Genomic DNA, 12,794 nt, shown 5'->3' on the forward strand with positions numbered 1-12,794 from the left:
CCTCTGTGACTCTGGAGACAGTTGCAAAGTGTTTGCTTCATAATGACTTAACTATTTGCACGTTTTATGTATTAGTATTTTTCTATGCGTTTCAATTTTTTTAAAATATTATTTAAAATACAGAATGTCCTGTTTATAATGCTCCCTCGATTTTTTCATTGAGAAGACATGTCTAAGTAGCAATTTGAGGGCTTCCCTGGTAGCTCAGTGGTAAAGAATCTGCCTGCCAATGCGGGAGACATGGTTCGACCCCTGATCTGGGAAGCGGAGCAACTAAGCCCATCTGTCATAAGTACTGAGCCTGTGCTTAGAGCCCGGGGTGCCAGCCGCTGAGCCCTCGTGCCACAGTTCCTGCAGCCTAAACGCCTAGAGCCTGTGCTCCGCAACAAAAGAAGCCACCGCGATGGAAAGCCTGCGCACCGCATCCAGAGAAACCCTGCGCAGCAACACAGACCCAGCACAGCCAAAAATGAATGCATGAAGGCTTTAAAAATGAAAAAAAAAAAAAACCCACACACAAGTAGCATTTTGATTCTGGCAAAGAAAATGTGTCTTCTCATGGTTTAAATTTATACCGAAGACAAGTGGGAAAAAAACCCTTTGAAAGACAAATCCATTGTGTGCTTCCTGCCAATAAGAGCATAATACTTCCTCGTTGTCATTAATGAAAGATAACACACGCTTTTCAAAGTTCCGTAAGACATTCCAAACAAAGAAAACACTCAAATGAGTCACCTGTTTCCACAGTCAAGGTTAAGAAGCCGTATAAATTTCTCCAGCCTCCGGCACAGAACACCAGATGCCCCGTAAGGGCGAGGCGGCGGCGATGCGGCTGGCGCTGCTGTGCGCCGCGTGCCTGCTGCCCGGCAGCCCGGCCCTGCCGCTCGGCCCGGGCACGGCGGGCGAGGGCGACCCGCGCTGGCAGCAGGCTCAGGTATGTCTCCGGCCCGCTCACCCGGGCCGCCACGGGCTTTCCAGACAAACTGCGCTTTGCCACTTTAACAACTTTCCCAATTATAAAGGCAATGTATGCTTTCATCAACTAGCCATTAACTGCAGGCTCTGAAGCCTGCCCAAAGGGGATTCAAGTTCCACCTCCTCCACTCGACTGCGTGGATGAACAGAGGCATGTTATTAACCTTTGAGCTTCAGTTTTCTAGCTGGAAGATATGATGATATCAATCAAATGGGGGTGTTGTGAAGCAACATCCCTGAGACATGTTATATAAATTGAGGCTTTCCTGGCCACTACCATGTATTGCAACTTGAGATAGTCTCATAAAGAGAGAAGCGATGCCTTTTAAGATGAGCACCCTAGTGATGGAGAGACTTGAGAACAGAAAATGAGGGTAGACATTGCAGCTCTCCTGCTGATAAACCGATGATGATGGGGAGGCATGTACTTCTGACTTCGTTTTCTCATATATCCAGTGGAGATAGTAATGCTGTGTTTTATACCTGGAGGGTTAGTCTAGCAAATAAATGAAGTGGTAGCAATAGCAACTATCGTGTATGTAACAATTTCAGATTATGAAATACGTCCTATACGTGGTGTCATTGAATCCTCAGCTCTATGCTGGGAAAAAGAAGAACCAAAGTGAAGTTGATTCACATCCCACATACTTGCTAACTGTAGAGACAAGAGTCAAGAACAAGCTCTGGTTCAAAACTCACGTACTTTCCAATACATTACTTGATAATTATCTGAACGTGAGTGAGGGACAGAAAGGGTGAGTGGCTCAGTCGGTCCAACTCTTTGTGACCCCATGGACTGTAGCCCACGGGGCTCCTCTGCCCATGGATTTCCCAGGCAAGAATACCAGAGTGGGTGGCCATTCCCTTCTCCAGGGGATCTTCCTGACCCAGGGATCGAACCCAAGTCTCCTTGGGTTCTCCTTCAGATCCTTTACCGGCTGAGCCACCAGAGAAGCCCAAAGTGTAAGTAATTATTACTTGGTAAAAGTATTGTTTATAAATTTAAGCTTTAAGCATAAGAAAAATTGAGTTTTATTTCACATTAACTTTGACTTTTTTAAAAGTCCCTGTGATGTGTTGGATTGAACCGTATGAAATTACTGACATTTGACCATTCTTAAAATGTATTGATCTATTTCATTTTTGGCTGCACTGGGTCTTCATTGCTGTGTGTGGGCTTCCTCCAGCTGCAATGCGTGGCCTTCTCATAGTGGTGGCGTCTCTCGTAAAGGAGGATAGGCTCAGTAGCTGTGGCAATGGGCTTAGTTGCCCCACAGCGTGTGGAATCCTCCCAGAGCAGGGGTCAAATCCATGTCCTCTGCATTGGCAGGCAGAGTTTTAACAACTAGACCATCAGGGAGGTCCTATTTGACTGTTTTCTTTTGATCTGAAAAACATCCATTTCATATGGTTCCACCTTCTGGATTCTCTAGCGGGAGCCAACTTGGAGGAGTATTGAGCCCCCTCACCCAGGGTGCAGATTGCCAATAAACCAGAGGGAGGTTCTCTAGTTTTAAAGGAAGGTAGGAAAGCTCATCTCAAGGATTCAGAGAGATTTCTTCCAGAGGGTGTGTTTGTAAAGCTGGTAGCTCTGGAAGGGAGAAAATGAGCTATTTGTTTTTAAATCAAGGATTAACTCCCAGCTGTCATGGATGAACAGTAAGTACTTGTTGTACTGAATGAAACACAGTCCTTGGGAACAGGAAGAGAGAGCACCTTCCTGCTAAGGTTACTTAAGTGAAGTTCATACACCGAACTCATTTCGACGACACTATCACACATTAACATGACGCGATACGTTTTTCTGAGGAAATGGGCTTTGGAATCAGAGTAGGAGTTCAAATACCCATTCCTTCGGTTGCTCACGGGGTGACTTCATGCAAGCTACTTCCCTTCTCTGAGCCATGATTCTTCAAATGTGAAACAGGAAAGTATTGCCACACCCAACTTCCAGGGTGGTTATGAGGTTTAAGTAAGATAAGTATATAAAGCTCCTGGGGTAGTCCCTGCCACTAGTCAGTGCTTCATCAAAGTTCTTGGGAGGCTGCTGCTGTTGTAATTTTCATTCACTCTCTATTTTTTCCTATTTAGGCTGTGGAACTGCTATCCTCACACCCATTCACTAGGGTCCTTTAAGAAATTCGCAGGGACCTAACTGCGCATGGAATACACCTAAGAGAACTGCTTATCTTACAGCTTCACACAGTGGGTTTTACAAAGAATTTAACTATGCAAAGAGCGCTGGCCTGGCAAGCAGTCAAGAGACTCAGGGCTGGTTTGCCTACTAACTTAATATGTGACCGTGGAGCAGATCATTTAGTTACTACGAGTTTTGATTTCTTCACCTAGAGAATACATATATTAAATGAAATAATGTCCTAATATCCTTTCCCAGGACTAAAAATGTTAAGACCTTTAACCTCAGGGGACCTGATCTCCAGAGAATCTTAGAAAGGGCTGGGTGACTTTGGATCTCCCCAAAGGGTCTCTGATGCCAAGGGCAGATCTCAGGTTCACACCTTGAGGGCACACTAGGCACTGTTCCTGACTATTAAAAACAAGTCTGTGTTTTATAAATTATACAATGGGTTTCTCCTCAAAATATTTAATGGGATAATAGAAAAATAGAGGGACTCTTTCTTTTGGCCATGAAATCAAATGGCAGTGACTCATCGTCAATATTAAAGTTTCTTCTCATGAATGCACTCTTGTTTTACCTGGTTACTGAGTAACTATTCTGCCTTCAAACTACTGTTTGGGTCCATAGGAATCAGAGGCAAAGATGTGCAGACTTCTGAGATAAAAGAAGACAACAAACAAGAATTATAGATCAATTACTCTCTTTCCAACAGGACTATCTCAAGAGATTTTATTCATCTGACTCAAAAATCAAGAATGCCAATAGTTTAGAAGTCAGACTCAAGCGGATGGAAGGATTCTTTCACCTGCCCATAACTGGAATATTAAGCCCCCGTATTATAGAGATCATGCAGAAGCCCAGATGTGGAGTACCAGATGTTGCAGAATATTCCCTATTCCCAAATCGCCCAAAATGGACTTCCAAAGTAGTCACCTACAGGTCAGTTTTGCTTCGGCTCATTTTGGCAAAAACAATATAGCCTTTTTCCTAAAAGGTCAAACATTGTTTTCTTGCTTGCTACCAGGATCATGTCATATACTTCAGACTTACCACCTGTCACAGTGAATCAATTAGTGGCCAAGGCCCTCAAAATATGGAGCGAAGTGATCCCACTGACGTTTAAGAGAGTTAGATGGGGAACTGCTGACATCATGATTGGCTTTGCAAGAAGAGGTAAGGAAGATTCCTTCAGGCTGATCCTGTGTGCTGTTTTGCTTGTTGTTTATATCAGTGCCCTCTTATTTACCAGATTTAAAATCTTGAATGAGATATAGATAGATGATAGACAGATACATAGATCTCATTAATGGGATACAGATGTAAGGATATATATATATATATATATATATGTCAATGTTACTACATTTTTTCTAGTCCATTAATTTAGAGCCACTTTTTATAGCAGAAGATGGCAAACTATGACTCATGTGCCAAATCTGTAAATAAATATTTATTAGAACATAGCCATTCAGTTCAATTCAGTCACTCAGTCGTGTCCGGCTCTTTGTGACCCCATGGACTGCAGCACACCAGGCTTCCCTGTCCATCACTAACTCCCGGAATTTACTCAAACTTATGTCCATCGAACTGGGGTCTTCTGCAATGCAGGTGCATTCTTTACCTACTGAGCTATGAGGGAAGCCGGAACATAGCCATGTTCTTTCATTTACCTATTGTCTGTGAGTGCTTTGGGGCTACAACGACAGACTTTAGTAAATGCAACAGAGATCATGAAGCCCACAAATCTGGTCCTTTGCAGAAAAAATTTGCCAACTTCTATTTTGTAACATGAATCATTTTATATACATATACAAGTTACAAGCAAGGGCTTCCTTGGTAGCGCTAGTGGTAAAGAGCCTGCATGCCAGTGCAGGAGACGTATGAGACACACGTCTGATCCCTGGGTTGGGAAGGTCCCCTGGAGGAGGGCATGGCAACCCACTCCAGTATCCTTGCCTGGAGAATCCCGTGGACAGAGAAGTCAGGCAGGCTATGGTCCATAGGGTCGCAAAGAGTCAGACACGACTGAAACAATTTAGCACGCGTGCACATATATAAGCAAAAGAAGAGGTTACAACTTCAAAAGCCCCTAAGTGGTCTCCAAAAAGTGAACTGCCCCTGTGGCCTATGGCCAACATCTTTCATGTATTTAGTAAGAAAGCAGAAAATAGAAAATTTTATATTAAAGGGCATAAGGAGATAAAAGCCATATACAAGAACTGCTATTGATTACTGGTGTTCCATGGTGCAGATTTTAGAGGAAAATGTTGCTCTTTTGGTCTGCTTTAATATTACACTACCTGGGTGCTGTGAATTTAGCTGAAATTAAAACTTAAACCGCAATATTGACAAGAGTGAAGAAAACCTTACAGAAAGCACTGTATGCTTTTTAAGCATGCTTTTTAAGAACTGGATAAACTGAATGTGGCCAGATACCAATTTGAAAATAAATTTCTCTGCATCACAAATAAAAGCACATCAAAATCCATTTTAAGACACCTTGAGCACAGTTCTTCAAGAAACTATCTGCTATACAGAGAATAAGCTAGATTTTTAAGAAAACTTACATTAAATGATGTTCAGTTACCTGCTGAATCCAGTATTCTCCACTCTGCCACCATGCGACAAAGGAAAGTGATCAAATTTAACATTTAGATGCCACCATAAATTAGATATGAATGTTTTTAAACATCAGTAAGCTTTCAAACTGTGGAGGTTATCAGGGATGAGCAGCAGTTGCATGAAAGAAACAGTTCCTGTGACAAATATCCAAACCACCCTGTTATGCAGCTGGCTGCTTGGACTGATCTTTTTCACCTCAATAATCATATAAAGGAAAAGATGGAATGCCTGGATATAGATTCAGTCTCTAAAGGCAATCGCCCTGTTTTCTTTCAGCTCACGGGGACTCGTATCCCTTTGATGGACCAGGAGCCACACTGGCTCACGCCTTTGCACCTGGGCCAGGCCTGGGAGGAGATGCACACTTCGATGAGGATGAACGCTGGACTGATGGTAGCGGGAAAGGTACAGCATCCCGTATCTCTCCCACTACACATTCTTTTTAAAGTGCTGAACTTCCTGTATCTTAACTCTCTCTAATGTTGATAATTGCTTTGATTAATAATAGTTATCTAGTCTTGCTAACTGCCAACCTCTGTGCTTTAAATGTGCTCATAAAGTTCCACGTATGGAAGATGGAGGCTCAGGCCACAGAGTCAAGCAACAATGGGTTCAATTTGCTCTACCTCTACCAATTAGTCACATTCTCTTTGGACAAGTTACTTAACTTCTCTGAGCCTCAGTTTCCTCATCTGTGAAATGGAACTGTAAGTAATTCCCACCTCACAGGATTGTTGTTTGAATTAAATGAGATAATGCGCATGCAATGCTTAGCATAGTGCTTGGAATATATTAATATTTCAATAAATTATAACTCTTTTGTATATATCCCCAAAATGGTTTTTAATTAAAGGAGAAAAAGGAGCAGAGACTATGATATTTGGAGAATTATATATAATTCTAATATTATTCAGGCTTCCTAGTTTCCTCTAGTCATAAATAACCCATGTGCCAATGCAGGAGATATTGAGATGCGGGTTCAATCCCTGGGACAGGAAGATCCCCTGGAGGAGGGGCAATCCGCTCCAGTATTCTTGCCAGGAGAATCCCATGGACAGAGGATCCTGGTGGGCTACAGTCCATAGCGTTGCAAAGACACGGGCACAACTGAAGCAACAGCACACACACATTAATATTAGTCAATATTGGTCAGAAAGAACCCACCCTATACCCCAGCCCATTGTAGCCATCATTTTACAAAGTGGAAGGTTATAGACAAAACAGAAAACTAATGTAGAGAAGCTCTAGATAAATAATCCTAATTGGAGACAATGCTTTTAAAAAATTGGCTACTAACTGGCCCTGAAAGTGAAATGAATACTTGTGTTTGGCAATGGGCATTCACCACCATGGTGATGCCTTGCTGTGAAAATCTAATCTATCTAAAATTATGACACTGCTTCCATCTCACATCTTGCATGTGTTTTTCATTCTTCCCTCTTCCCACTCAAAGTAAACTAAAGACACCTTCCTTCAATCTAATGCACCATGATTGGAACTCCAGCCCCTCAAACTCACACACTCGCGACTTCCTTCTTATTTGCAAAGCCTATCTATGAGTCTGAGGGAGAGAGAACATATATTTAACGCCCTTTAACAAATCAAAAGCAAATTGCAGCCTTGCCTGGAGGTCCTGCCCTGCAGTCATGCTTTCTCGAAACCAACTTTCTCTGTCCTGCTATTCAGAGCCACCATCATTTATTGAATATTCATCATTTTTCAGATATTGGGAAATTCGAGTTATTATGAAAAATCTATAAAGTAGGAGTTATTATCTCCATTTAACAGATGAGGAACTGAGACTCAGCAATACCCATTAATTTGTCCAGAGTTGTCCAGCTAGTAAGTAGCCGAGCCAGGTTTCAATCTCAGGTCTTTATAATAAGCCTTTGCTTTCTGCTTCTGAACACTGCTGAGTGATTACATAAGAAGCAAATAGGCAGAAAAAAATTATATTTTCTTAAGACCAGGAGTGGTGATAAGATTAAAGTACTACTTTTCTGATGCCTCTTTTAAACCCACCCCCTCATGAAGGCCTGGAAACAAATAAGAAAACTAGGGAGGATTTAAAGAGTTAGGTATCTTATAGTTACTTTAATTTTTATTATCTGTTTTGATTTTTTATGCATATAGTTATTTTTACAGTCACTATATGTCTCTTTGGTTGCAGGAGTTAACTTCCTGTATGTTGCAACACACGAGCTTGGCCATTCCTTAGGTCTGAGTCATTCGTCTGATCCCAATGCTGTGATGTATCCAACCTACAGCAATGAAGACTCCAAGAATTTCAAACTTTCACAGGATGACATCAAGGGAATTCAGATATTATATGGTAATATTTATGATTTCCGTATTTCCATAAGGAGGCATTGACTCCTTATGGTAGGCTTGAATGAGAAAGGCTGGGAAATAGGTATTTACTTTGAAAAACACACTGGAATATATATATCTAAAAGCCTATTGAGGGGAGAAATTTGAGACATTGGATACTTGAAATTTAATCAGACTATCTTATCCTATGAGAATATTTATACTATGATTTTAAGTTTTCAGTAATATAGTATCATTTGATGAAATCGTAAAAATGAAACTTCAAGGGGTTTTTCTTTAAGCTGCAACTCGCTCTTCCTTCTTGCTTGATTCAAGTACTTTAGAGGAGTCTCCCCGACAGGGATAGACTGAGGAATATAATACCTTCCCCTGCAGCTTCCCACTCCCAAGGATTTGGCCCTAGATGAGGAAAAGTGACCTAATTTTTCCTGCCTGCATATGTACATAGGAAAAGGGGTTAACCATCAACAGTGACTTCTTATAATTGCTAGTCATGATGAGTATGAATATCCCATGTCCCAATCTACACTTTTTTGTTTTAATCAAGTTCCAAACTCAGTTTTAAAAAAAAAAACTGATTTGTATTTGCTTGATCAAGTCAGAAAGAGTATTGTGAGAAAGAAATCAAAGGACAAGGATAAAAAGCTATGTCTCCAAACAAATGAAATGTTTAATTATATAGGTATTAAATGTAAGGAGTTTATTAATCCAAGAAGTGATGTGAGCAGAAAGTATAATAGTAGGAATTTAAGAAGCTAAATAAATCATCCAAGGACAAATTCTGGGTTCTTGAACAAAGATTCCAAGCCAGGGCTGCATGGCTTCACACTCTTTCTACTACACAATTCAGCTGATCACTACTTGGTATGCTTTCAAAAGCAATTTGGAAAAGAGAATACATACAGAATGATATCTTTAAGTAAACAGATACAATTAAACTTTTCTGGCAAAAATGTCAGGATGATAAGAATACACTGCAAAAAAGATCACCTAAGAGTCTTTGAATGTCCAGAAAAGCAATGAAAGTGCTTCCACATAATAAATAACGTCATGTCCTCAGAGGGAAATTACTCCTGTAGGATAACAGATTGAAGCTGTAATTTACTATTAATCAGCTTTTTTCAAATTGTGTTCCCAGAACACTGGTCCTACCAGACAACTCCCCCTGAACCTGGCCCCCGCCAGAAAAAAAAGATGCTTTGGAGAAACAAATTCAAAAACCACTACCTACTGTATTTCAGGTACACAGGATGTTACAGAGAATCCAACAAACTCTCGTTTAATTCAGCGCTTCCTAAATTACAACCCTCTGTGCGGAGAAGGCAATGGCACCCCACTCCAGTACTCTTGCCTGGAAAATCCCATGGACAGAGGAGCCTGGTAGGCTACAGTCCATGGGGTCGCTAAGAGTCGGACACGACTGAGTGACTTCACTTTCACTTTTCCCTTTCATGCAATGGAGAAGGAAATGGCAACCCACTCCAGTATTCTTGCCTGGAGAATCCTAGGGACGGCGGAGCCTGGTGAGCTGCCGTCTATGGGGTCGCACAGAGTCGGACACGACTGAAGCGACTTAGCAGCAGCAGCAGCAGTGTGGAACAGCCATTGAGCCCTCTCAGAATAGCATTTCAAAGGACGCAGTTTGGAAAATATCATGTAACTGTACCTCAAAGTTCTTATTTAAGGAGATGCTGCTGTCAAAAAAGTTCACGAAACACTGACAATTGTTGGCAGTTATCACCAACGAAGTAGAAAATATTAATAGTACCTCCCCTTATATAAAACCATGGAACTCACGGACTAGTGCTTTAAATCCTATGTTTTAGAGAGTGAGGTGCCTCTGGTCAAAGTTGGAAAGAGGTAGCTTCTGGATAAATTAAAGCAAGATTTAATTATATAGGTATTAAATGTAAGGTGTTTATTAATCCAAGAAGTGATGTGAGCAGAAAATATAAATTCAAAAGAATGTGATTAAACTCACAAATGTAAAATTCCCAACATTCTTTTCAGGATAATAAAAATAATAGCTAAAATGCATCAAGTTTATATAGCATACCAAGCATTTCACATGCATTAGCTCGCTTATTCCAAAATTCCGGTAAATTATTCGTGCCCTTGTTCTATAGATTGGTAATCTAATACAAAGAGAGGCTGTTAGTAAGGAGTATCTTACCCAGGATCATGCAGCTGGTAAAATGGCAGAGACAGGAGGCAAAAGTTTCTGACCCCCAAGGCCTACACACTATTCAGTGCTGCCTTTTTAGCCTTTGGAGGTTAATATTCAAAACTTGTTCCAGGCATAGAAAAGTGGGCTGGATGAATGAGTACCTACTGCAATACTTCTTGTGTTTTTTTAGTCTTAGGATTTTTGTGTGTGTGTTTTATACAATGCCAGAATGTTCTTGTTTTGTCTCTTAACAGGAAAGAGAAATGATTCAAGAAAAAAATAGAAACTTCAGCAAGAACACACATTTATTCATTGGATTCTATGTAACCGTTTCCAACCAGAATTAACGACCACTGCTCCTGCCTTCCATTTAACACTTGCTGCCTCCAACCTTGTATTGTGGTTGTTTTTTATGTGTCTCTCTCTCCATCTGTGGATAAACTTGTTTACAACATCACTATGTCTTACTCATCTATGACTCTCCTCAAGCAAGATGCACTTGGTGGATGTCAATAAATGTTAAACATATAGATAAACAAAATTTTTATTTCTTGGTGAAATTATTCTGGCTTCCCAGGTGGTGCAGTGGTAAAGAATCAGCTTGCCAATGCAGGAGACACCAGAGACTCGGGTTCAATCCCTGGGTCGGGAAGATCCCCTGGAGTGGGAAATGGCAACCTGCTCCAGTATTCTTGCCTGGAAAATTCCATGGACAGAGGAGTCTGGTGGGCTGTGGTCCACGGGGCCACAAAGAGTTGGACACAACTGAAGTGACTGAGTACAAAAATGATTTCTATTTGGGAGGACTATTTCTGTGGCAAGAGAAGACATGCCATACAATGAAATCAAAGGCTGAAACCAAAAACATAAGTAACCCCACCACATTATTTTGGGTGTTCAGTTGCCCCTAACCTATTACCAGATCAGGTATAGTGTAATATAACCCAAGACAGTAGAGCCCAAAGGTACACTAAGTTCCCCGCATCCTTTGGGCCAAGTACTCACTCTGAGTATTCTGGGTAGTCCAGTGCTTCCCACAAAACACCCATGAATTCCCAAGGACTGACATTCTCATAGTCACTTCCGGCGCCAAGCTCCCCCCTGACCTGACATCACTCCCTCCTTCCCACTACAGCTGCCCTGGGCCCCCTCCTCTGCCCCACAGCACTCCAGATATGTCTCCCCCTCTTCTCTCTTCCTTTCTCCAAACCAGTCCTACAGACCTTGTGAGATCTGTATCAGCCGTGAGGTTTTACACTGCCCAAGGATAATGATTGGCCAAAACTCCATTGGATATTATCCTCATCCTTCACATCCTTGACGCGTCCCAGCATCAGGAATTTCCCACCGGCCACCTGCCTCTGCAGGCCCCAATCTACTCCCACGGCTCTCCCTAATCTTCAGATCTCTACACCCCAGTCCTTGTAGCTTCCCCCAGAAGCTCATCTCCTGGAGTCCAGGGAGCTCTCCCTTTCTGGGCATAGAGACTCACTACCGTGTTTCTGTGGGAAAAACTCTCCATGCAGGGCTTAACCCTTCAGCAGGACACAGAGCTGGAAAAGGCTTTTCCATTTCAGCTGTTCCTCCTCCATGCTCCCTACACCCCTGCATGGTTTTCTCTGCAAATGGAGTGATGAATAATTGAAATTGACTTTCTTTCCGATACAACTTACGCCACACATAACCGGAAAAGATCCGTTATTTCACCCAACATGTATCAATAATTCAAACCTCAGAAATACCGCCAAAACCATTAGGAAGTCATTCCAAGAATAGATAAAATGAGAGGGGGATCTGCTACGTAGGCAAAAATAAGGTATACATGAATAGGAGTTCAAAGGCTTTTTTAAAAACATAAGGGAACAGGTATATAATAAAAATCTAGAAGATAGAAGTCATTAAAGTTCCTCATTTTGTAGATGATAAAACAGATCAGGAGAAGTTAAGTGATTTCCATCAGTTTCATAGTAAACAAATGTCGTGTGTTTAAAGCATTTCTTGTTTTTTTGTTTGCCAGTTTGCACTTTATTGTGGGCAGCAGAAGACAGCTGAAATGCATGTTAATTGTTTTTACCTGCCCAGCATCTTTCACCCTACATTTGGGGACAGGGACTGTCTTTCTCCTTGTAGACTGTCTTAGTGAGACATCGCTAAATATGCCACATACTGCTGGGGCTGAGTAGGGGGTACAGAACCCAAGGTTGGCCTCTCAGACACTCACCTGAAAACACCACAGGCTGATTTACCCTGGAGACACTGCCTACTCATTCCTACTCTCAGATAAATCTCTGAAGCTGCCTTGGGTCCTGTCCTACAAACAGCTTAGGTATAGGACTTCTCTTTGAGGTTTTGCAGCTGACTGCAAGGCCTTCCAATACATTTTGTCTTTTGCTATTAACCAGAGTCAGCTGATGCCTGTTGTTTGCAAATCTCTGCCATAGTAGCTTGACCAGCTCTCCTACGGTGTATGACACAAGGGATCTGTTGTGTATCTCACCAGCCTTAAACATGAAGATAAGCACTAACGGAGCATAGAAGCTGAATTTTCCTATTCCTATG

The 12,794-nt window shown here is 41.7% G+C and overlaps 1 protein-coding gene across 1 annotated transcript; it reads left to right on the forward strand.

The window, feature by feature from the left end:
* The first annotated feature begins 728 nt into the window (after positions 1–728).
* MMP7 (matrix metallopeptidase 7) lies at positions 729–10,776 on the forward strand. The gene is made up of 6 exons (XM_081541777.1): positions 729–934; positions 3,828–4,054; positions 4,140–4,288; positions 6,014–6,142; positions 7,908–8,069; positions 10,490–10,776. The coding sequence occupies exons 1-6, from the start codon at positions 800–802 to the stop codon at positions 10,516–10,518; spliced, it is 831 nt and encodes a 276-aa protein (XP_081397903.1). The 5' UTR covers positions 729–799; the 3' UTR covers positions 10,519–10,776.
* The last annotated feature ends 2,018 nt before the right edge of the window (positions 10,777–12,794 follow it).

The sequence above is a fragment of the Giraffa tippelskirchi genome, chromosome 11 (assembly GCF_054371585.1).
Source record: "Giraffa tippelskirchi isolate mGirTip1 chromosome 11, T2T-mGirTip1v1.2.pri, whole genome shotgun sequence".
Taxonomy (NCBI): domain Eukaryota; kingdom Metazoa; phylum Chordata; class Mammalia; order Artiodactyla; family Giraffidae; genus Giraffa; species Giraffa tippelskirchi.